The 24,899-nt window shown below is 46.4% G+C and overlaps 1 protein-coding gene across 2 annotated transcripts in view; it reads right to left on the reverse strand.

Annotated features, from left to right (window-relative positions):
* Positions 1 to 23,547, reverse strand: part of TMTC4 (transmembrane O-mannosyltransferase targeting cadherins 4) — a 61,771-nt gene extending 38,224 nt beyond the window's left edge. For both annotated transcript variants that reach the window (XM_079902777.1, XM_079902776.1), the window contains exons 1-5: positions 23,456 to 23,547; positions 17,882 to 18,097; positions 14,004 to 14,119; positions 12,655 to 12,871; positions 7,903 to 7,990 (exon numbers count right to left, since the gene is read on the reverse strand). In XM_079902777.1, coding sequence (XP_079758903.1) covers positions 7,903 to 7,990; positions 12,655 to 12,871; positions 14,004 to 14,119; positions 17,882 to 18,043 — 583 coding nt within the window. In that variant the 5' untranslated portion in view covers positions 18,044 to 18,097; positions 23,456 to 23,547. The remainder of the gene's footprint in view (positions 1 to 7,902; positions 7,991 to 12,654; positions 12,872 to 14,003; positions 14,120 to 17,881; positions 18,098 to 23,455) is intronic.
* Between the last annotated feature and the right edge of the window lie 1,352 nt (positions 23,548 to 24,899).

Consider the following 24,899-nt stretch of genomic DNA (forward strand, 5'->3'; position numbering starts at 1 on the left):
TATGAGCAATGAATGCTAGACCTTTCTTTGAATTTATGTTCAGATCCAAAAAGAACAAAGACCAGGTCACTTTAAACGTAAGTTTAAACAATAAACAGTGTTTATTATTATTTGTATCCAATAAGTACCGGACTGAACTTCTACCACAAAAAAGTTTTGATTCTCAGCTGCACACTTACAAACATGTAGGCGACCCGAGTAGCTGGGGCGAGGACTCACTGCTACCATGACACGTGTTTGCCCTTGGCTTTTTGTACATCCACACTGACGAGACAGCAGAAAATAAAGATGTATTTCTTAGGGTATCTCAAAGTCCAAATGAAAATATATACACCTGAATGTTCATTAGTATCAAGGGTCCTGCTTTACTGCACTGAAGGAAATTTAATAGAGAGTAGATAAGACACATTAGCATTTTAATACGGAACTACCTTATGATCCAGCAATTCCACTTCTGGGTATTTACCCTAAGGAAATGAAATCACTACTTCGAAAAGATATCTGGGGCTTCCCTGGTGGAGCAGTGGTTAAGAATCTGCCTGCCAATGCAGGGGACACGGGTTTGAGCCCTGGTCTGGGAAGATGCCACATGCCGCGGAGCAACGAAGCCCGTGCGCCACAACTACTGAGCCTGTGCTCTAGAGTCCACGAGCCCCAACTACTGAGCTCACATGCCACAACTACTGAAGCCCGTGCACCTAGAGCCCGTGCTCCACAACAAGAGAAGCCACTGCAATGAGAAGCCCGTGCACCGCAATAAAGAGTAGCCCCCGCTCGCCACAACTAGAGAAAGCCCGCGTGCAGCAACGAAGACCCAACGTAGCCAAAAACAAAAAATTAAATAAATTTTTTAAAAAAAGATATCTGGACCCCCATGTTCGTTGCAGCATTATTTACAACAGGCAAGACACAAAAACAATGTGTCTATAGACAGATGAATAAAGAAAATATGTACACACACACACACACACACAATGGAATAGTACTCAGCCATAAAAAGAAGGAAACCTTGCCATTTGTGACAACATGGGTAGACCCTGAGGGCATTATGCTAAGTGAGATAAGTTAAACAGAGAAAGACAAATACTGTATGATCTAACATATATGTGGAATCTTAAAAAAAAAAAAAAAAGGGCTTCCCTGGTGGTGCAGTGGTTGAGAGTCCACCTGCCGATGCAGGGGACGTGGGTTCGTGCCCCGGTCCGGGAAGATCCCACATGCCGCAGAGCGGGGGCCATGGCCACTGAGCCTGCACGTCCGGAGCCTGTGCTCTGCAACGGGAGGGAGAGGCCACAGCAGTGAGAGGCCCGCGTACCGGAAAAAAAAAAAAAAAACCCACAAAACTGAACTCATAGATACAGAGAACAGATGGGGGAGCAGTGTGAAATGGGTGAAAACGGTCAAAAGGTACAAACTTCCAGTAACACGATAAATAATGAGTCCTGGGGATGTAATGTACAGCATGGTGACTATATAGTTAATAACACTGTATTGTGCATATGAAAGATGCTAAGAGGGTAGATCTTAAAAGTTCTCATCAGAAGACAAAAAATTCTGTAACTATGGGTGGTGATGGATGTTAGCTAGACTTACTGTGGTGATCATTTCACAATATGTACATATATCAAATCATTATGTTTTACACCTAAAACTAATACAATATTATATGTCAATTATATCTTCATAAAAAAGAAAAAATAATAAAATGTACATTCCATGGCAAACAAACAAAAAAAGAAATCGGCAGTCCCAAGGTTACAGTCATCAAATCTGCATAAATGCACTAAGAAAAGAAGGGGATACTTATTGAGTGCTTGCTCTGAGGTGGTCACAGGGAGGAAAAGAGAACAGGGAAGAAAGGAGAACCAGCGCACTCTTCTCCTTTAGCACTCTGAATAACGGACACTTCCTTTCAATCAAAATACACTGAGCTCTAAGTCCTTTTAGGGCAAAAACTATGTCTCTGACACACGGCCTGGTACAGGATGCCCTTGAAGTTTGATTAATCATTGGTAAACGAATGAATGACCCAAACTGATAAGCCTCTATGTGATTCTAGAACAGAATCAGAAACAGTGTCTTATCATGAATGGGTAGGGATATTACTGCTTCTTCTCTGTAAAGGTATTATTAGTTTTGAAGCCCTTGCTCAGCTTAAAAAAGGACTCTCAGCCCCCATATTTATGAATTTGAACATTAACATGATGTTTAAGAATTATTCCAGAGAGTTGTTCTCTACAAAACAAGTAGTCTCTGTTCTAAGCCTGTTGAAAGAGGACGGAAAATCCCAAACACAGAAGAGTTGCTGAAAACACAGTGACTATCCACAGAGACCAGGAAAGGTGCTACCGGACTTTAGCAGTGGTTCCAGGGTATTGAGACAAAGGGGGATTTCGGAGTTAGGGAGCAGAGGGAGGAGGCTGGCAGAGTGGAGGGGCTGTTCGGTGCTGCCCGGCTGAGCGGAACAAGGCGGACAGGGCTGGGCATCAGGTCCCAGTGTCCTGCCCTGCTCTGCTGTCCTGAGGTTACAGCAGGTGGGGCTCACGGCACAGGACCTTGTCGGGAGGGGTCAGAGAAGTGCTTGAGGTGTGGGACATAGGGTTTCCCCAAAACTGGCTAGTAACTGAATGTAAGTCTCTCTCTCTCAAGAATCAGGCATATGACCCAGCAATCCCACTCCTGGGCATATATCCAGAGAAAACCATAATTCGAAAAGATACATGCACCCCAATGTTCACTGCAGCACTATTTACAATAGGCAGGACATGGAAGCAACTTAAATGTCCATTAATAGAGGAATGGATAAAGAAGATGTGGTACATATATGCAATGGAATATTACTCAGCCATGAAAAAGAAGGAACTAATGCCATTTGCAGCAACATGGATGGACCTGGAGATTGTCATACTGAGTGAAGTCAGTCAGACAGAGAAAGACAAATACCATATGATATCACTTATGTGTGGAGTCTAAAAAAAGGGTGCAGATGAACTTATCTACAAAACAGAAATAAAGTTACGGATGTAGAAAATAAACTTATGATTACCAGGGGGTAAGGGGGGAGGGATAAATTGGAAGAACTGGGATCAACATATAAACACTACTATATATAAAATAGATAACTAATAAGGACCTACTGTGTAGCACAGGAAACTCTACTCAGCACTCTGTAATGGCCTATGTGGGAAAAGAATCAAAAGAAGAGTGGATAGATGTATATGCATAACTGATTCACTTTGCTGTATGCCTGAAACTAATACAACACTGTAAATCGACTATACCCTAATTAAAAAAAAAAAAAAAAGAATCAGGTCACTCTGTGCCTCAAGACCAGCAACAAACTTGGGAGATAGAAATCAACCGTTCCCTTGATAGTCTGTGATGTGGAAACTGAGTGGGCACTGGAAATAACAGTGAAAACCAACTCAAACGCTAGAGAGTGCAGTTGAGGGATGGCTGTTCTCCTCCATCAACTTTAAACTCCCAAGAAAGAATGATTATGATCTGCAACTCAAAGCCTGCGTGGGCAGGTGGACACAGTCAGAGGACAGAGAAGACACAAAAGTCCACCGCCAATAATAACTTTCTGGGGCAAGACACTGAGGCCTGGCTGTGTGCAGACAGGTAACCTCCTGTAGCTTTGCATTTTCCAAAGACTAAACAAGCTGCGGGTGACAGCAAAGGGCGGTACCAGTCTGGAGGTGGGTCCCTTGGTCCCACTTTAATTGACTCTTTCCTTTTCCTAAAGGGGGTTCAAGTGCATGGGAAGGTGGGACAGCCTGTAAACAAGAGGTCAACGGAGAGGCTTCTTCAAAGCCTTCCTAATCGATCTATTCATCTTCTTACTGTTCCAAGTAACTCAACCAAGTGAAAATCTGTTCATATTCTTAAAGGCTTTCCACAGAAGCCATGCCTACCATGGCCACAGGTGTGCAAACATTAAGTATTTCCAGGTGAGCTTTCTCGAAAACATTTACGTACTTAACATTAAAGGCCTATAACAATCTCTTTACAAAATCTCTTTCCAATTTAAAAGTAAGCATGCTCTAAATGTTAAAAGAATGCTACCAGACCAAAAAAGAAAGGTTATATCACTACTAAGAGGCAATATACTAGAGTTCCATTAGTACTAAAATATACTTCACCAATTTCTCATGAATCAAAGTATTAACTGAAAAAACATCATATATTAAGCACTTTTTCCTTTGGTATCAGTTTCCAAAGGCCTTATTTTAAAAATCTATCTTTTGTGTGGATGGCTCTTGGAAATAATTTTATAATTTACAAACGAATGAAAAAGAGACACATAGTTCAGAATATGTACATTTGTGTATTGGAACACAGAAAAGGTTAGCAAAAGGATCCAGGGAAAGAATATAACATGTCTGTAGTTTTTCGCCATCCTGTGAGGACGCTCCATTAAAGGAGGCTAATAAATGCATCAGCTCACTTGCTAGAAGAATTTTTAGTCTTCTGATAACTTTCCCATAATTTCAATAAGAGCAACCTTTAGAAGTAGTGAGAAATTTTATTACATCTCCTAAATGATGTGTGTTTGAACGTTGAATCTATCAACATTTAGTACGTTCTTCAAAAAGCTCTTTTGATGTCTTCGAAATCCATTCAGAATAAGGGAGTAGTTACTTTAAGGGAAGATATGTTAAAATTAATAAAATGAGGGCTTCCCTGGTGGCACAGTGGTTAAGAGTCCGCCTGCCGATGCAGGGGACACAGGTTCGTGCCCCGGTCCGGGAAGATCCCACATACCACGGAGTGGCTGGGCCCGTGAGCCATGGCCGCTGGGCCTGCGCGTCCGGAGCCTGTGCTCTGCAACGGGAGAGGCCACAACAGTGAGAGGCCCGCATACCGCAAAAAAAAATAAATAAATAAAAATAAATAAATAAAATGATACTGCACCAAACTTTTGAGATGTCTACGAGAAAAGCCAACAGACTTAATTTTTAATTTTCTTCAAGAAAAATATTACTGATAAGTTGTTACCTACCTAACTGCAAATTCAGATTTAACTGCCATCTTAAGAACGCAATATAACAATACAAATACATAAAATGCAAAAAAAAAAAAACCCATAACAATGCAAACAATACCACTGTTTGTAATGAATACGATGGTGAGAAGTAAATGAAGCTGCTCCCTCTCCCGTTACCTATGGAAACGGCTGGGGCTGGTGTCATTCCCCATCTCCCACCCCCAGATCCCTGGGGGCTGTGTGGCTCTTGGGAGTTTTACAATCATCACAGGCGGGGAGATGCCAAGCCCAGAAGAGCTGGACATGCCTTATTGCTAAGTTAACGTTCAGTCTCGGGAAGGAAAGTTACCCCCACTGTTTTCTGTTCTTGAAGCTGTTCTATTTAGCTGTCCCCAAACTCTGCCATATCAGAAAAATGATGAGTCACAGGAAAAAGTGGTGGTATGATCAAATAATAATAATAAGAGAGGATGGGGAGTGGGTGGGTATGACCCAGTCCTGAGTGAGCATGGAGGTGTGGGCCCATTGGAGTCACCCTGGCACTGTGTCTTAGCAGAGTCGCAGGTTTGAGGGAACGGGTACTTTGAGATATACAACCTGAGCCCTGTGTTCAGCTGTCCAGGACAGGATGGAGTAGGGGCCCTTCCCAATCTACCCTTGGACACTATGGTTAGTTTCATACAGATGTTCTAGGTATATAACTATGAATACCTAGAACATCAAAACAGGATAGCCTGTCCTAGAAGAGTTTGCAGTCCTGCCTAAGTCTTTTTGTAAAAAAACATAAAGGGTTAAAAGTTATCTACTGCTCTTTTTAAAAAACACCTTTTGTAAAGAACAAAAAACATATATAAGTAGAGATGCTGATATAGGAACTCATGTCTCCGTCACTCGGCTTCAACATTGACTCCTGAGCAGTCTGGCTTCAGCTAAATGCCAACATGCTTCCTGCTTCCTCTCAGATTATTTTGAGACAAATCCCAGACTTTATATACCATTTCATCCATAAATATTTCAGCATGTGTCTCTACAAGAAAGGGATTGTTTTTAACACATACGTTCGAGGCACTATTACACCTAACATTTTAACAATTCGTTAACAGAATTGAATGGACCTCCTGTTTATTTTTAATGATTGTTTTGACAGGCTTGCCTCGCTGGTCCCTTGAGTACAGGGAAGCAGAAGAACACAATGTAGTTGACGCTGGCTTTGAAGTGAGTTAAGACTCAAAGGTGAACCCAGTTCTGCCATAAATAGCTGTGTGATACTGGGTAAGTTACATAAACTCTGAGTCTCACATCTGAAAAACAGGGAAAGTAAGTCAACCTATCTTAAAGACTGTAACATAATTAAATGAGAAAAATACACACACACACGCACACACGCACACATGCACACATGTGCCAGTAGATAGTCAATAAATGGCAACTATTACATTAACAGCAAACATCTGCCTTCCTAAGTAAAAATACTTCCTGCTGGGAACTCCCTATTACTCTTTACTAAAAAACCTTTTGGAACCACTAGGATGGTGACAGTTACCTGTCTGTCATGTCCCAGGGGTTGGCAAACTTTGCAAAGGATAGGGCAGTAAGTACTTTAGGCTCTACAGGCCAGGAGGTCTCTGCTGAAACTCCTAACTCTGCAAAAACAAATGGATGTGCCTATGTTCCAATAAAACTTCATATATAGACACTGAAATGTGAATTTCATGTACCTTTTAATATGTCACCAAACACTATTCTTGTGGGATTTTTACCCCCAATCATTTAAAACCGGAAAAAGTCATTGTCAGCTTGGGGGCTGGATTTGGCTCATGGGCCGCTGTTTACCAACCCTGAGTGACCCCACTTCACCAGCCCCAGCAGACACAAAATCCTGAAGTAGTGGTCTGCCCTTCCTTATGAATAAGACATCAATTTACCGGAGGAATCCAAGTACAAGCATTAGTACATGAACAATAACATTAAGGCCTGGCAGGGGACTGAACCTAAGCTTTGAGAAATACTGTGGAAGAGACTCAAGGAAACCCAGGTACATCAGTGTCAGCTGAAACGGCCCTGCTTGAGCATTCCATAGGGATCACCCCTCTCACTTTCCCTTTTCTTCCCCTCTTCCCCCCAAATATAAATTGACTGTGATATATAAAGAGAGTTCTACAGTCAGGAACTGACTTTATAACAGAAGTTGAATGCATAACACCGTTGCTGGGGCCAGCATGTATAAATGCTATGTAAGCTGAATGTACTGTATCCAATTTCCATTACAAAGCAATCTGGAAGGTATGATCTGACTTGGAGGGAATCAGAACCCAGATGAGTAGAGCTATACAGGGATTCTCCTAGAACTCTATCAGTGCACGGCTGCACTGCTACTAATAACCAGGCAATTCCCCCTCTCCCCTCCACACACACACAACTGGTCATTTTAACTCTGTTGTTTCCAACAACAACTTTCTCTTTAAGTATCAATGACGCAACAATGATAAAATAAGAACCTCACAATCCAGGTGCATATTCATGGCTAAACATTTTACCAGTTTTCAAGGTTTTTCGCCAACAGGTTTAAAAAAAAAAACCATAAGTTTTTTCCCCTCCCCCTTCAATTTTGCTGGAAATAAAAACCACAAAAATCAATCACAACCGCTTCAGCACCAAGAGCAGAAGCTCTGGGTTACAGTACCCAACAAGGTGCTCCCTGAATACTGTGAACATCGAAGCACAAGCCTTTGTATTATTAAAAAAGCAATGGAGTTACAGACATCACTAAAAAGGGCTGACATCTTTGACCCACATTCCTTCAAAGCGATAAACTTATATAAACCGACATTTTCCCATCTGTTAGAACACTGCTCAGCAGGACAGAAACACGAAGAAGATGCAAAATTAAGAAGGCAAAATGTCATGCTTACTTTCTCTAAGTGCTTTACAGTAGCCAAGGAAAGATAACAGAAAAAACAGGGCAGCCAGGAGGTCTGCACAGCCGACAACAGCAGCAACCTTAAAAGAAGGGGCAGAAGAAAAGATGTATGTAAAAAACATTTCAACAAAACTTTGGAAATACAAAAGCAATTCCTTAGAAATAGAAAACAAAAACCTTATCAGACTTGGCCATCTATTAAAACAATCCCTGCAACTGTGACGCTTCCCTGTGGTCTGATTTGACAACTGATTTTCTTTTCATTTTTGGTCTAGGACTTGGGTCAGCCGCTTCCACAGGAAGGCTGGGTTGGCTCGAACCCAGGGAGGGTTCTTTTGTGGGCCACACGCAGCCAGCGATGCCCACAGGCAGTGAAAGCCCGTCACTCAGCACGCTGCACCCACAGCTCCAGAGGCCTCTGCTCTAATCAGGTCCCCATGGCGAATTTTCAACTGGAAAATGGTATCAGCTCAAAGGGCATGATATTTAAAAAAGAAACCTTGATTGGAAACATGAAGGAAAGGTGAGAAGTCCATATTACAAGTCATCAGGCAAAGAGAATAAGACACAGGGATAACGTTCAAAGCTGCTTCTGCTTCTGCCATCTTTTCCTCCCTTCAGACCAAAACCAATGAAGTGGGTTAACCTGGAAAGCAGAACGCTTCAAAAGTGGTTGATGAGTAAGATGAAAAAAGGAATGCAATTTCTACCATTTCTTCCCCACCCCCCATTTTCTACATCTGACGACTGCCCTTCCCTTCTCCACCTTAGTGACAATGAAGCAATATAAAATCTGTGCTTCATTTCTTTGAAGCTGATTATTCCAATAATTGCTTTCCAGATTTTCATGGCAACGAAAGACCCAGAATTCCACTCATGAGTATTGGTCTAGTTTACATGGCATTCTTGATTAACTAGCACCTGGATGGGACATACGTCAAACCTTTCACTGTGATTCTCTAGGTATCGCTTTAATGGCTGGGAAGTTCATCTTTTCTTAAAGTGAGATATATGATAAGTCAGACACAGAGTAAAGACTATCCTACAAATGGAGATGGGAGAGTATACAATGAATATGAAAATTACTATATTTACATATGATTCCCAGGTGCGTCTACAAGCAATAGCTAAAAGGAATGCCTTTTAGGAGCAGTTTCCTGCTACGCTGGTTAGATACGATGGTCTGAGGCAATCATCCATTCCGATGGTGAACTGCTGACGGAGGGGCACGTGGCAGCCCAGGGTGTCACACAATCACTAAGAAGATTGACAGCTGAGTCCAACCTGTGAATGCCACGCACATGAAACAACCTCCCGGGAAGGAAGCTAAGGACAAACAACGGTTCAACAGATCTGGGCCAAGTATGCCAGCATGCCAGAGGGTTAAATGGTACAATTACTTCATGAAGGCAGTGAATATGTAATAAGACTTCTGGAATCCTCTGGCCTATAACTCACTCAAAGACACAGTGAAATCGGGGATGCAGTGAGACCCAACACAGAGCCGGGCACACAGTGGGTGCTGGGTCACTGTCCGTTGCTGCGTGAATCCCAAAGATGCTTCTGTAAACACTGGGAGGTGCGGGGGTGGGGGGCGGAGGGGGGGCAGAAAGACAGAGGACACAGCAGCTCAGGGTGAAGCAGGTACGCGCTCTGCAGCTCCGGGGTGAGTGATGGAGGGGGCGCCTGGTGCTCTGGGCCTCCCATCAGGACCAGAGATGGGTGGGAGCTGTGGCTCTCTACAGGGCCTGAGGATGGCGGGGAATCCCAAAGCCTTTCAGAGGATAAAGTGAGCAAAGCCAACCCAGAGAAGTGTATCCAAAAAGGTCCTTAGAGCAAGGGGGTCGAGGAAGCAGGGGCTGGGGGATATGGAGGGTCAGGGAACAAGGTTTCTTGAACTGAGTGAGGGGGAGGGAAGTGGTTTGGATAAACACCAGGAATAGGGGCCCAAAAGGCCAGCCTAAACCACTTGTTATCTGAGTGGCTGAGGTACATTAAAGACTCTCACTAACTTATATAATATTGTAAATCAACTAAACCTCAACAAAAAAAAAAAGACTCCCACTAAAATGAACTTTGAACATCATAAACTCATTTTAAAGCAAACAGTCTGCCTTTGGTTCACTGAAGATACTCCCAAGTCTTAAGCGATGTATGTCACATCGTCTGACATGAAGAAAAACAAGTTTTAAAAAGTATGGCAAGTGTTTCAGAGTAAAGAGTATTTAGTCCTTCAATGAATTTTTGGCATAGTAATTAAAGAGAGATTTCATAGAAAAAAAATTTTAAAGGCTACCCAAGGAGGCACTGAGTTTAACTGTTTGGGGAATGGGCATGGGTACGGAGAGATTTTATTTTTCTTTTCGGATATTTGCGTATGTCTTTTCAGGCAAAGTTATTTACAAAGGCTATTTTTTTTTCTTACAAATAACCTGAAGCACTCACATCAGAGTTTTCTAGAGAAGTCACTGCAACTCCCCCAATCCATACAGCAGGAGGTGGTGGCGTTTCCCCACAGGGAACAATTTGCACGGGGGCCATGGAAGGAATGAGGGGAAGGGGAAAGGGGGAATGTTTCACCATCCAATTCCTTCAGTGTTAAACTCTGGGTTTATTGGATGGGCAGGGTTATTAAGAAGACCCAAGCTTCCCTCTTTGATACCTGAATTCAAGCAATTTGAAATTTTCACCAATGCTTGGTGGAAAAGGAAAACCTACAATAACACTGGTGTCCTCAGGGAACTCCCTGGGGCCTCCATCCTGGTCTCTAAAGACAAGAGGCAAGGAAACCCCCTCTCTTAGCTCTTCTCCGTCCCTTGGTGATCCAACCCACAGCCCAGAGCACAGGGTGCTTCCTCAGTACTGGTCCAGAAAGCTCTGAGGAACTCTCCTTCCAGGGTTTCCTTGGGTGGGCCTGGTTTTTGCTCACTGTTAAAGTGGGTTAAATGTAGAGTGGGAAGTAACAGCGGGGTATAAAGAGGATGAAAACAGAATATCGACTATTTGCCAAAACGAGGAAAGGTGAACATACAAATGATCTGTTTTAGAAATGCTATTTTTCCATGACCCATAACTTTTTCTTACAATTTGAGTTTGAATGGCTTTCATGGAAAGGAGGGAGAGGAGAGATGAAGACATTTTTCAAATATTCTCTTCTCTCCTATAGCTGGACCTCCCTTGGGTTAACATGTTCCCACATTGCATTTAGCTGGTGTGTGTGTGTGTGTGTGTGTGTGTGTGTGCGTGTGTGCGTGTGTGTGTGTTTGTACACATCCAGTTATACTTGTCGGCATTTCAAATTTTTCTATAAAGTAACTTCTCATATTTAAAAGCAGAATTTTAGAAACATTTCTTTGGTTAACAATTCAAGTATTTCATTTTGCTTTTTAAGATTACACAAAATTAGACAAGGACCAAAACAGTAAATCAGTATTTTTGCCAGAAATTCCCTTATTTCTGATAAATGTGTACAACACTATTATTTAGACCATAAAGAGAACTTGCATGGAAACAAATTCTAATTTGATCACAAATCTATCTATCTATCTATCTATTGGTATTTATCATACCATAGTTCCCAATCCCTTAAGTCCTCTGAATTTGCCAAAGTAAAAAAATTATGAGACTTCTAAAAAAGCTTTCAAGTAGTAAGATATTAGAAGGAGGTTGTGAGAACAATCCTGCAATCCTTTTAATACCAAAGAACAGATAGTTTAATAATATTAACAAAATCAGATGCTAAAGGCAGGAATTCCTCCCAATATTTTGAAACTGACTTCAAGATGCTCAATGCAACTGGTCAAAACGCAGGTATTTAAATACATACCGGATGCAGAAATCTATTGTGGAGAAGCAAGAAGGTCCATGTGGTATTTTATACTAGGTACTTCACACTTACAGAACGAATAACTAAAATCAAACATGCTGACTTACATTTTCAGAGGGTTCCATGGCAGTGGGGTAGGGTGGTTCCTGAAAACCTCTCAAGTGTTTGGTTAAATCCCAACAGAGTTTGCACTGAACACATTCAGCAGCGGCTCAACGGATTAAAAGCAGGAGCTGCCTGACTACATGGGCTGAGAAGCCAGGTGGGGAGAATTCAGGAGCAAGTCCCAGCAGGATGCGGGGACCCGCTTTCCAGGTCAACTCAAAGCACGCTGGCCTCTCCTGGGCTCGGGCTCGGATGACCAGATCTTAAGTTCTATCCCTGCATCCACCAGCTATGTGACTGACCTGGGTAAGTCCTTAATTTGTCCTCCCAGGCTGCCTCCTCTTCTGTAAAGTGGAAATTGTTATGCCGCCCCAACTGATCCCACGGAGTTTTGGTGACAATCAGATTAAGTATAAGAAAGTATTTAGGAAATTATAAAGCTCTCCGCTAACATTGGAAAATTGCATCAGACCCAACCTGGAAGAAGAGTAATCTCAGACTCTGGTTTTTAGACCCCAAAGCTGGGCAAGACTCAACATTCATACCTTCACAATGTGGTCATATAAGGAAACAGAAAGTATCACCAGAGATCATACCACATGGTCATTATACAGTCTTCGCCCATAGGGGACCCTGTGTTTGCCCTAAGAGGGACCTGTTAGCCCTACAAATCATCGTTCCAAATGTCTGAAAGCTTGGGCTTTCTACAGCCATACAAGTATCCGAGGGAAGCCTGTTTTAGGGAATGAGCTGATACACGGACTGCCTGTCCTCCTTATACCAGTGCAGAGGCGGTGGGCGGATGATACTTACACACTCGGTGTGCACCGGGTGCACAGCAAACAGCAGGGCAGCCAGCAGGGACGACCTGGGGGCCAGGTTTAGCCTCCGGCCCTTACTCGTGTACTGCAGGCCCCCAAACAGCACGGAGAAGACGTCCACCAAGAGGATGGAGATGCCACTGTGCAGGAGGATGTTGACCACGTGGAAACTCAAGGGGTGGAAGCCTCCCGACAAATAGCAGTTCATCCTGCAGTGAAAGAAGGGTGTTCACACCAGAGGTCCAGAAGCACGCGAAACAAAATGAGAACCAGCTGGAGGAAAACCCTGGTGCATGAAAATACCAAAGGGAGAAGAGAAAGTGTGCAAGTTTGATAAAAGTAGCGTCAAGATAAATAATGCCTGTCAAGCTAAGAAGGCTGAAGAAGAGGTAAGAACATAATTAACTGCAGAGCGGAAAATGTAAGATAAGGGCATCTCAGAGGAGTGGGACAGAAAATACTTGGAGAGGAAACGTGAAAGGAAAGCTAGACAGTTTTTTAGACGCAATAAAGGCAAGACTGTCTCCCAGGAAGATATAACAGACCACACATTACTCAGGCTACCCCATAGGGACCTGGATTTAAGATAGTCGTGTGACTTGCTGATTCCCCAACCCCACCCGGTCCCCACCCCCCCGCAAATACTCCTTGACAGTTTGTCCACTAGCCTTCCAGACAATGGACCTTATAGTCAGGGATTCTTATTTCTGTTGCTTTTCAATCACCAGGGGTTCCAATTCATCATTTCCATGCTCCTTTGAGAGATCTATACACAGGTATCTAACGCATCCAAGAAACAGCTACACATGGGAACTTTTGTGAGACGAACAAATCTGTTTAATGCAAATAGCTCCCTGATTAATGGGGGGTGGGAAGACTGTCTTAAGCTTCATTTTGGTTTTGCATATTGATGTGGTCACAGGAGGAGGATTTATACCTTAGCTTTTTATAATGAAAAAAAATCACAATTTCATTAGATGCTACATGTTGCCTTGACATATTGTTTCCTCAGTATTAACTCACAAAGGGTCCCACCTCCAAGAACTGTGCAAAAACACGGACCACTTCACCAAGTTATCCTTGCCCAGACCCAGGCTAATCTTCTCAGTGTGGTTCCACTGTCAGTGTCTGCATCGCCAAAGCAGCATCACTCTAAAGCGATGCTTCCAACCTAACTCCTAATGGCTGGAATTAGCATGTATTTCTTGGAGACCCACATAGTGAGTGGCTTATACGTCCCTCCGGACCACTGACCCAGGAACCTTGTCACATACCACCTGGTACAACGTCAGGCACAAGCCTTGGGTGCCCCTCCCATACAGCCGTCCTGTTGCATCTCACCTGAAAACCAGCACCGTGAGGGGTCGGTAGGACTTGTGACTTGTGTTGCTGCTCAGCTGATTGCCCCAGAAGTCATGATGCCACAGGTCCCCGAGGGGCGTTTCTGCTCGGAGGTCCTGCAGGAACACACCAGAAGAGGGATCAGGGCTCCTCCCTCACCCTGGGCGGAAGTCCTCTCTTCTCCATCTCTCCCACCAGTCCTGGGTCAAGCCACCGTCATCCTCACCCAGGACCCAGACGGGCCTCCTCGCGGGTGCGCTGCGCCCTCTGCCTGTTCTCCAGTAATCCCTCCAAGATGCAAATCGTGTCACCCCACCCACCCTCCCCTTCCAGGACAAAGCCGACTTCCTGACACGGACGCCAGTGTGCGGTGCCCTGGCTCCTGCTGAATTCTGCAGGCTCATCTCGCAGACTCTGTGCTCTGCTCCTGGCCTTCGTCTGGTCCCCACACGACTCCCGCTGCCACCCACCTCAAGGCTGTGCGCACACAGGTCTCTGCCCAGACCGCCACCCCTCAGCTCCCCACAGCTCAGCTGCTTCCGCTCTTCGTATCTCGGCCACTGGGCTGCGACCTTCTTGAGCTGATGCGATTCCCTTCCCTTTGGGGCATCTCGTGCCTGTCCTCACAGCACCTGCTGCAGGGCAGTTTATAATCATGTGACCCCTATCTGTCTGCCCCACTGGACTGGGGCTCCTCGAGGCCTGGGCTTCCCTGCGTTTGGTGGGAGTATACAGAAGGTGCTCAATCTATGCGGAATGCATGAATGGACCATATAGCTAAGTGAGATCACTATTACTCTCTCTCATATCCAATACCTAAGGTAATTTACCAAAAATATCCCAGTTCAAACATAAGAGTAAGCATATAGATTTTAAAGTTTCCCATTTTTGATCATGAGCTAAGCAGATAGTAAAATTACAGAAAAAACAATTTCCATCTAATTTTTAAGGATAAAAATTACTAAATATGTTAAAATGATACCTACCGTATAGGGTAGTTTAACTTGGTACTGAACTACAGATACTTTAAAATGAATCTTTTGTTCTTTTTACATTTAAATATGAACCTAGATTGCTTAAACTGTGTTTAACAAGAAGAAAGGTACTTGCAGTAGGTATCAAAACTGAATGTTAATTTTTTCTTCACAGCACAATTAAACAGGAACATTTTAGGATCTAGAAATTATGATGTAATAAGCACTGCATGGTGTAGCAGTCAAGATTCTTCACTGCAGTAACCAAAACAACTCTGATTAACTTAAGTGAAAAAAGGAACGCCTTAAAAAAGATCACAAGGCCCAACGACTCCCAGGTGGGCTGGAAAACCTAGTTTGGGGCTGTGCAGCCTGAAGGGCACCAACAAATCAGACCGCCGCACATCTTGCTGAGGCTGCCTGGCTGCCCGCTGACCCCTCTTCTCTGTGTGACTAGCCCCCGGCTCCAACAGGTGCCTGTATCTGATAGGAGCGCCTTTGCCTGGGTCTGCATCCAAACTGGACAGTCTTTGCAGCTCACAAGTATTTGAAGATGGAGAAGGCCCCAAATGGAAGAAGTGTGTCACATCATGGGCAGCCCAAGAGAGCAACCAGTGTCCAACACACACTGGCATTCAGTGAGTATTTGTTATTTAGGAGCTTAATGACTCAAAGGGAAAAGCTTGGGGACAGGCAGCAGAGGTGAGCTGGTCACCTGACACCCACTTTGAGGGTGAATTTCACTTCCATTGGGTATCAGCTTCAGAGGCCTTGAGTGTCTGGACCTCCCTCTAAGAGCTGATTTGATATTTCATGAAGGTCGTGGGATCCACCCACTAACTTAGGTTACTCCATTACCATGCTGGAAGTCCATGTACTTTTGCATTGTCCCAGAAGTACCTGCTCAGTTGTGAAGGAATTGAGCAGAAGATCTTTCCCTCCATTTGAGCAGAAAATGAACACCAGCAAAGCTCTAAATATTTGATTAGGTGTAGCCTACACACAGCAGGGCGCGCCACAGGAAGAAAGGTTAATTTTTCCTCCTAATGATTTATGGAAAAGATGTGTCATGTCTGAAATTCTTGCTAACTCCACGGTCTCAAAGAAAATCATCATCTCAATGAAAAAAGGCAACTCAACACTACAAGGAAGCATCTGGAAAACAGTCTTCAACACCAATAAAATCCAGTAACAGCCTGTTTCACATTACTGTAGGCATGGTGCCAATGAACAGAGGAGGGCCTTTCATTAAACAGGAAAGGCAAAAAAGGGGGCTAGCAAGTTAACAAAGGGGCACAGTGTGATGCTCTAGAAAACACTGCCAAGACAATGTGCGGTAGGGCCACAAAATGGCTTCATCTGCCTTTCCTCACAGGAAGGAAAGAGAATTACAACCTCATACCTGGGCATCTGATGTACGACATAGCTCCTGTCTCCCCTGCCTCGCTCACCAAAGTTCTTCGACATGGGTCCTGAGTTAACACTTTATATATCCTCTACTTTATTAGAGTGGAAGAGTCAAGAAACTCTCAACAAATGGAATTTTAAAAATAAAGGCATAGCCTCATATGCCTGTTAGAAAAGCAATTCTAATAGCTATTAAGCCACCCATGTGACATAGTTGCTTAGAGCTACACACTTCTTTTTGTTTTAAGCACTGTTTCAAAAAGAACTGAAACAGAAACATCTGCAGTAAACTGCTGGGTGAACTTGAGGGAAATTACAAGTGAAGAACTTGGATTCAAAATAAACATCAACAAGGCTGGAGTCTGCTGTCAAAATCCAGAAAAATCAGAAAATCATTTAGAGTACGTTACAAATAAAATATCTGCAAAACAGTCATCTCCTTACCCCTCAGCCTCTCTTCCCCGGCCCACAGAATACCTGTTTGTTACATAGAGAATTTTTCTCAATACTTTCAATATGAAAACGACTCTTTCCGAATTCGGGAAATCCATGACTTCAAACTTTTAGGAGCATTTAAGGGCAGTGTTACAAAGAGATGCTACAATTTCACCTACTAGAGAAAGAGATTAGTAAACTCCTTCAAGTTCTCTTCTCACGTTAAGGCGCACACAGAGTATGTGCTGAGCGGTGAGACTGTCACAGAGGCTCTGACCTGTGCTGTTTCCAAGTACTTTCTCCTCTGGGCTCTCCCCGCCTCCAAGTTTCTTGCTCTGATTTTCTTTTAGCTTGCTGAAACCTTCTTTCTTCCCTGCCCACAAACCTATTTCTTCTTCCCTACCTCTAGTCAGCGAGTGAAGGAGAATATCATTTTCCCCGCGCCTACCGGTGAGCAAAACTGGCTGGGATTTTGCAAACTCAGCAAACCTGAGTCTCCGAACATGAAATGAGCAGGAACTGCAGCTTCTGCGGGCAGCAAAATCCTGGTCCTCCGCAGCTGTCAGCAGGCTGTCCTGATGCTCTCGGCGAAGGACAAAGAAGCCAGCTCGCTGCCTGCTGCTGAGGATGCACCTTCGTTCGGCAGGGGAAAAACGCATGATTTGTGCGTGTGTGTGTGAGGGGCGACTGTTCTGGCCTAGAGTTCTGGAAATCTGTCACAAAACCTGAAATAGTCTGCAATGCCTCGCAAAACCCTGGCCTTGTCATCTTAGAGTAATGGTCTCTCTGATACGTGCGTGGACTGGGGCCTCATGTAGGGCACACAGCCTGGGTAAAGCTTGAGGTTAGGCAGGGCTTGGAGACTCTGCTGCCAGTGATAAAAGGGGCCCTAAATCAAGGAGATGCTCTCCAAAAGAGATGGGAAATCCAGAGCACGATGGGGGCCCAGGCAAAGGCTCAGCCGAAGTTCAGCAGAGACTAATTCAACACCGACGCAGAGCATCACTGGGACGTAGGCAAGTGGTTAATGTCAGTTTACCGAAGAGACATTAAGATACAGACCTTATTGTTAACAATTGCTTCAGAGTCGTCGAAGACAAAGTCTCCATCGTAGCTACGTGCGAAACACACGAGGGAAACAAATCCCACAAGTAACTTAGCCCAGAGAGGAGGAAGAATGGAAGACGGGATGATGTGATCCAAATCGGCATCCCACTCGGCCATCCTGAAAACTGCGGGCCGCCGGCCTCTTGCTCCAGCATTATGCTGGCTAGAAACCTGCAAGAAAAGCGACACGACATAAATATTGATCAATGCCTTGTTAGGAATGTTTATACAGTAGACATGTTTACCTCAAGTGAAAAAGAGCTAGACACTCTTATTCATTTATGCTGTGAGTTTATAGGATGTGATCATTAACAGCTTTATATCGTGGTTTCAAAACTCGAGTGGACAGAAAAATCACGTGGGACACATGTAGATTCTCCTGGGCCCAAATACAACCTACCAAGTCAGAAGTCCTTGGGCTTCTGATGCTGGATTATCCTTGAGAAACATTGATTTAAGGGAATCCTATGTTTATCAGCCCCATAAGGCAAATCATTTATAGTCCTTGAACCAGTTTACAAAGTTGAAAAAAAAAAGTTACCATCTTGCTTCTTCCAACCAAGAAAAATCAATAAATATTCATTGTTGGGTCTTAGCACATTGTGTGTGTTCGTGTGTGTGCGTGAAGCATGGTCCTGATTCTGAAAGAGCTTACAGTCTATCTGCAGAACACAGACACTCCTGCCAGTTAAATGAAAATCTGGGAGAGAGTTTAATAGAGGTGAGGTCGCAGGGCACATGACCGTGGTTCCCACACAGGGGACAGACAGAGGAAGGAGGGCACACTGCAGACTGACAGGCTGGGGACAGCATCATTCCAGAAGGAGGAACTGTACCCTAAAGGAGAACACTGGGAGCTACTCCAGGTGAGGACACGACCTCCAATATTGGTGAAGGAGTCAAGTTAAAAACAGACACGTCTTTTAACTTTTCTTTCAAAGGGGCAAACGTTAAAGCCAGAAATTTCATTTCTCAGTCTTGCCATTTCTTAGTTCTGTGGCCCTGTGTGTGCCACCTATCCTTAGGAGTCCACTTCTTGTGTACTTTGCAAACCAAAAGAACTTTCCAGCAGTGAGAGTTGCCTCAGAGCTTCCTGACTTGGAATTTGCCCAAACAAATATCAAACTCCCCCTCCTCTCCAATCACACTGCATCTGTCCCCATTCCCCACACCCTCAACAGGCACTTCCTTTGGTTCTACCAGGATCACGTCTGGGTCAAACTGCTTAGAGGTTCCAATCCTGTGTAACTTTGGCCAAGTTACTTCACCTCTCTGGGCCTCAGTTTCCTCACCTCTAAAATGGGGATGATAACTGGGCCCACCTTACATGGTTATCATGAAGGTTAAGCAACACACCCACCTAAAGTGCTTAGAAACACTGCCTGGGTTTAATGAACGCTGAGGGAAGGTTACCTGTTATTACTAGTACTTTCTTCAAAGAGGGAGAAAACACAGGCACAGAATTATTCTCTTTTGAGAATCCCCTGGAGGATTTGGTGTACTGGTACTGAGGCTCCCGTCTTCCCCAGTAAGGGAGCAGGGCCCCACTCCTTCATGCTGAGATGGAAGAAAACCCCAGGCCCCTTGATTGGAGAGGCAGTTTAGATGTACAGCGGACCCTTGAACAACTCAGGCGTTAGGGGCACTGACCCTCCTCGCAGTTGAAAATCTATGTATAACTTATTATAAGTTCGTATCTGTGGTCCCTCCCCATCCGGGGACTCAATTAACCACAGATCTTGTAGTAATATAGTCTTTTTTTATTTTTTAGCCTCGCTAAAAAATGGGGCATGCAGGATCTTAGTTCCCAGACCAGGGATCAAACCCACGCCTCCTGCAGTTCTGTTTTGTTTTAGTACTGTAGTCTTTGCTACGGAAAATAATCTGCATATAAGTGCACCCACACAGTTCAAAACCGTGTTGTTCAAGGGTCAACTGTATTTGTTTCCAGGTCTCCAAGGAAATACCCCAGATTATGGAATCAATAAGAAGTCAGCCCAAGAGGCCATCCAAGGTCACAGGGGCTGGAAAGCGGTTCAAGTTTACAATCTGGAAATGAAAGGCTCTGCAACTCTCTCAGCACTGGGCCCTAGAGCTTCTCCACCTGATGTAACTCATGCTCTCAGCAAGTGCAGGGGGTGGGGGTGGGGGTGGGAATATTCCAGCCACTATCTGCTGCTTTTTTTTTTTCTTTTTCTTTTTCACTGAAAGGATAAACCACTGGTCAAATCCATATCACAGTTGCAAACACCACAGAGGTCACCACGCAGGCCCCAACCACTGTGTGTACATTTCAGCTAAAGAAACTACCCCTGCTACTAAAAATGAAATAAATAAGTGTAAAGGACTGAATAGCTAGTAAGTTACCCTGACTTAACATGGAGGGAATAAAAGGGTTCTTTGATTTACAAAGTGAATGTGAAGGAAAGCAAATACTCTTTATCAATTTTAAATGCAAAATAGAGCTGTGAGCTGACAAGCGGTCCCATAATTGGTCTTGATGTTATCTGCTTCAGGCCCAAATATTTGAAGTGTTTCACAAGCGGTTCTGTGAGGTTCAAATGGCCCTCCAGGAAGAATACTGGGTCAGGAAATAATCTGTGCTCCTAAATTAGTTGCTGAGCTTCCCTTTTCATCTCAGATTGTTCGTAACACATACCAATCGCTTTGGTACTCGAACGGAAGGCAGACTACAGACCCGAACATCTGGGGTGCCCAGGGGGCCAGGCCTGGACTCCTGGGGGAGTCAACAGGATGGGTGAGGCAATCTCAGAATGAGCTCCCCCTCTTCTCTGGCAGGGACATCGGGAAGCCTAGCATCGGTCCCATCCCCGTCCCGGCTGGCTCTTCCCTCCTCATTGCTGAGTCCCTCCCCTGGTCGCCAAGATTCTCACATCTCTGCTGCCCCAGAGAACACTCACAAATGCCCTTTCCACTTCAGGCGTGATTGTTAATGGGTATCAGAGGATAGTTCCGAAAATATTGTGGATTAGCAAATGCGATACAGGTACAGTGTGTTAGGAACCTCGGTCCAGCCCAGTGGTTAAGAGCACAGGCTCTGGAGGCACACAGATTTGGACTGGCTACCGGCATGACCCTGAGCTACCTAGTCCTTCTGAGGATCCATTCCTCAACAGCACAATAGGGTATCACTACTGACTCCAGCAGGTTGTGCTAAGGATTAAATAAGACCATATATGGAAACAATTAGCTCCCATGACTGTAATCATTTTGGAGAGATTAGTACCAAGTGACCAGCCCCTGACCTCCTGTCTTGGGATCACCAGTGTTGCCATTCCTGAAGATGCGTTAACCAACCAAGGCCAGAAGTAGCCCATCAGGTGACCTGATGCAACTGAGAAAAGGGCACCCTTCTTTTGGGCGGACCCGGTGCACGGCTTCCCTGGCCAGGCATCTGTATGTCCTGCATAAAGTGCACGGCTGTACACCCTGATCCTCTTCCTCCAACAGTAGATGGCCTTTTTTCTGCAATGTTCCCAGCCAGGCTTGGTGCTCAGGTAAAAGAAGCCCTGCCGGCATGAGGTGGTACATGGAGGGAGACGGGTCCCCTCCACCTTTTTTGTATCCAGGCCATGAACCAGGAAGGCACACAGTTCTGTTTCTCTCTTGATGGGCCCTGGGAGGCATGGCCCCATTCCTCTTCTCCAGGGGATGTCCTGCCTGGGAGCCCGGGCTCCTGGGCCATGGCTGGATAGTAAGCTTGCCTTACGGACTGAGAATAATGGAGCAACACAGTGGCCTCAGGCTCAGCCCAAGCAGAGCTCCAGCCAGTTTTACCAGTGACAATGCTAGTGTTCCGATTCCTATCTGACTCCTGTGCCGATCTCCCACTGTGTTGAGAATTGACTGGCGCCTATGAGTAGTTGGATTTGGAACGAAGCAGAAGTCTCTTTATTCTCAATTTCTCCAACTCCTTATATCAAGCCTCTATTTTCAGGGGGTTAAAACAAATTAACCGATCATCAATGAATAGGTCAAAAAGACCTCGAACAGGGATCCCACGCCACCCCTCAAAAGCAAACATCAGTCACTGAGCTGCGAACCCTGGGGACCTGGTGACAGCTGACACAGCAGCCTGGACTGGCAGATCAAACCTAAGTGATCCACGGAAAACTCAGCAGCAACCACCTACTAAAGAATATTCTTCCCCCTACGCTGAAGGGCCTTCTCACATCAGGCTAGCCTTTCTACCTCATCAGTAACAATCCATCCACACACCAGCTGCCCTCTGCCAGGCTGAGATGAGACAGTGCCTCTGGAAATCAGAATAAAGAACACAGTCGTTTCTGACCCAGAATGTGGAGACCTGAGTTGACTGCTCCTTTCTTGGGCCCCCCAAGGCACGGGAGACAATCATCTCTACCGCTCTCCACCACGCAGCGCTGAACACAATGCTACTCGAGGTATCTTCCTCTTGTGCTTGCCTTCCCAGTTTCTTAATTCAGTAACACATGAGGGCCATGCCTGCCAATAGCCAAGAATGACTGCGGAGGTTCGACATTCACAGTTCCACTGTCCCCCAAAGTTTCCAGCTTGCTAGCTTGTAGCCATTTTCCCATCTAAGTCGGCCGGTGTCACTTTACCCCACCTCCATCTGGGGCGCGCCAGGCACGGTCGGGACTGCGGGAAGAGGGGACAGGGAGGGGATCCAGTCAGTCCTCACTGTTAATTGTTTCTCAAGAAATTCTCCCCATCCATCTCTCTCTGAGAGAAAGCAGTGTGGGACGATTCACAGTGCTCTGGCTAGATCTTTCCTCTAACTCCTCCTTTCTTTTGTGTGTGGTTAAAAAAAGAAGAAAACACACACACAGCCTACAGTCACAACATCAACAAGACCAGAAGCCCCGCGGAGCTCGCTGGAGGTGAGACGGCGGTTGCGCCACCTGCTCTGCTTCCCCAAACTCCAAGCCCGGGCAGAGAAGTGGCAGCTCGGTGGTCCCGGGCGCCCCGACCCAGAGCACGCCGTTTTGCCCGGCAGCCAGCGCCGAGTGGCTGGCACTCGCGGCGCTGCAGGGGAGCCGCCTTTAACCCAGAGCAGGAGGCCGAGCGGCCCGCCTGCGCCCAGCCACCGCCCGCACTGCGGCCAGCTGGCGGCCAGGCGCGGGGTGGCGCGGGGCCCCGCGGCCGCTCCGGGGACACGCCAAAGGCGCCCGTGCACCCGGGGTCGACGGAGCGCCACGCTGCTGGAGCGAACAGGGGCGGAGACGAGAGCGTAGGGGCGCGGGCAGGCGGAGCATGCACCCTCCACGCCGCGCCCTTTGTCCCGCGTGCTGCTTACACCCGGGCGCATGGCGACGGGGCCCGCAACCCCGGTGACCCCGGCCCCGGCCACAGCCCGGGTCCCGGAGCCAACTCCTCCAGCAGCGCCGCCGCCCGGCCCGGGCCGGACCGCGGGGCTCGGGGCGCGGCGGCAGTGAGGAAGGACCCCGCGTCCGCTCCGCACCCAACTCCGCTCGCCCCGCGGCGCTCGGCAGCGCTCGGCCCTGCAGGGGCCGCCCCTCCCGTTACCTGCAAGGAGCCCGAGCGGCGGCCACATATCCCTCCTGGGCGCTGAAAGTCCGGTGGCTCTCGGTACCAGCCCGGAGCCGGGCAGGGGGAGGGGCCTCCCGCGCCGCTCCCCCGCTCTCCGCCCCCCGCCCCTCCCCCGGCGCCCCGCGCCTCCCGCACAGTCCTCAACTCCCCACGCGTACTGGCGATCACTCTCACACTCCCGCCTCGGCCCTCCCCCTCCTCGCGGCCATTGGCTGATTCTGCCGTCACTTTCACGCTGCCGCCGGTCCCTCTTCAGGTCATTGGTGGGCGCGTCTGTGACGTCATGCCAGAGGGCCCTAGTCGCGGCGGAGGAGTCGCAGGGATAGACTGACTTGGTGGCCGAGGAGGAAGCGGAGTTCTGGGCGCGGAACCTGGGCGGGGTCGGGGCGGGAAGGGGCGGACCCAGCCTGGCCCCGGGAGGCGGGCTACGGGAGCTGACCTGAGCGGGACGCCGGGGGCATATCTCTCTCCCTCCTGCCGTCCGCCGCGCAGGAGCCTATTCCTGACCTGTCTCGTGGTCCTCGCGCTGTCGGTGGCGCTCGGCGGAGGTACTGGAGGGTCCCTGCAGGAAAAGGAGCTGGGTCGGAGCGACCAGAACTCTAGACTTCTTCCTGTCTGGGAGGGGTTGTTTCAAGTGTGTGTCTCCACTTTCTGCCTCAGGAAAGAACTGAAACTGCGTTCTTCCATGCAAGGTCCTGTTGCCCGGGCTTTTGTTTTTAGCAGATCCTGTTCCACGGCCCTGGTCTTTATTCTCCTGCTGACCCACAAACCCTGCTCTGGCCCTTCACCTGGCCAGATCCGCCATCCATCCATCGACCATTCACCAAGTCATTGTGACCTAAACTTCCACTCGCAACTGCAATGCCACTCTGCGCATTTCATAACCCCCATTCTTAGTATATTACTGTCTCCTGCTTTAAGAAAAAGAGAAACTTTCCCCACTTTCCACCGCCAAACCTGCAAAGCTACTCCTAAAATCACGGATTCTGAACCCTCCCCCCATCCCGCCTTTTCCCCCAGTATCACAGAATCCGATCTAAGCTCAGTATCTCCCTTTCGACTTAGATCTGTATCATCAGCATTTATCAGCCCCAAGCCTTCCTCTCTCCTCCACGTACCCTTCCAGCTGCCCCCCTGCCTTGCTTCTATTCTCCATAGCTGAAGTTGTTGAAAGGTTGCCCACACTTTTCTAGCTTCCCAACTCTCATTCACTTGCTTTCCACATTCCACTGAAACTGCCTTGGCTATAGTCTCCAATAACACCCCCAATCACTAAATACAAAGGACACTCTCCTACTTCATTTTACCTGATCTCTTAGCAAAGTTCATTCTTCCTCCTTAGAACACTTTTGGTGACAGCGGTACTCTGCATCCTGTTTTTCCCCAGTCTCCTTGGCTTGCTTATCTGCTTCTTGATAAC

Source organism: Stenella coeruleoalba (assembly GCF_951394435.1).
Source record: "Stenella coeruleoalba genome assembly, chromosome: 18".
Taxonomy (NCBI): Eukaryota; Metazoa; Chordata; class Mammalia; order Artiodactyla; family Delphinidae; genus Stenella; species Stenella coeruleoalba.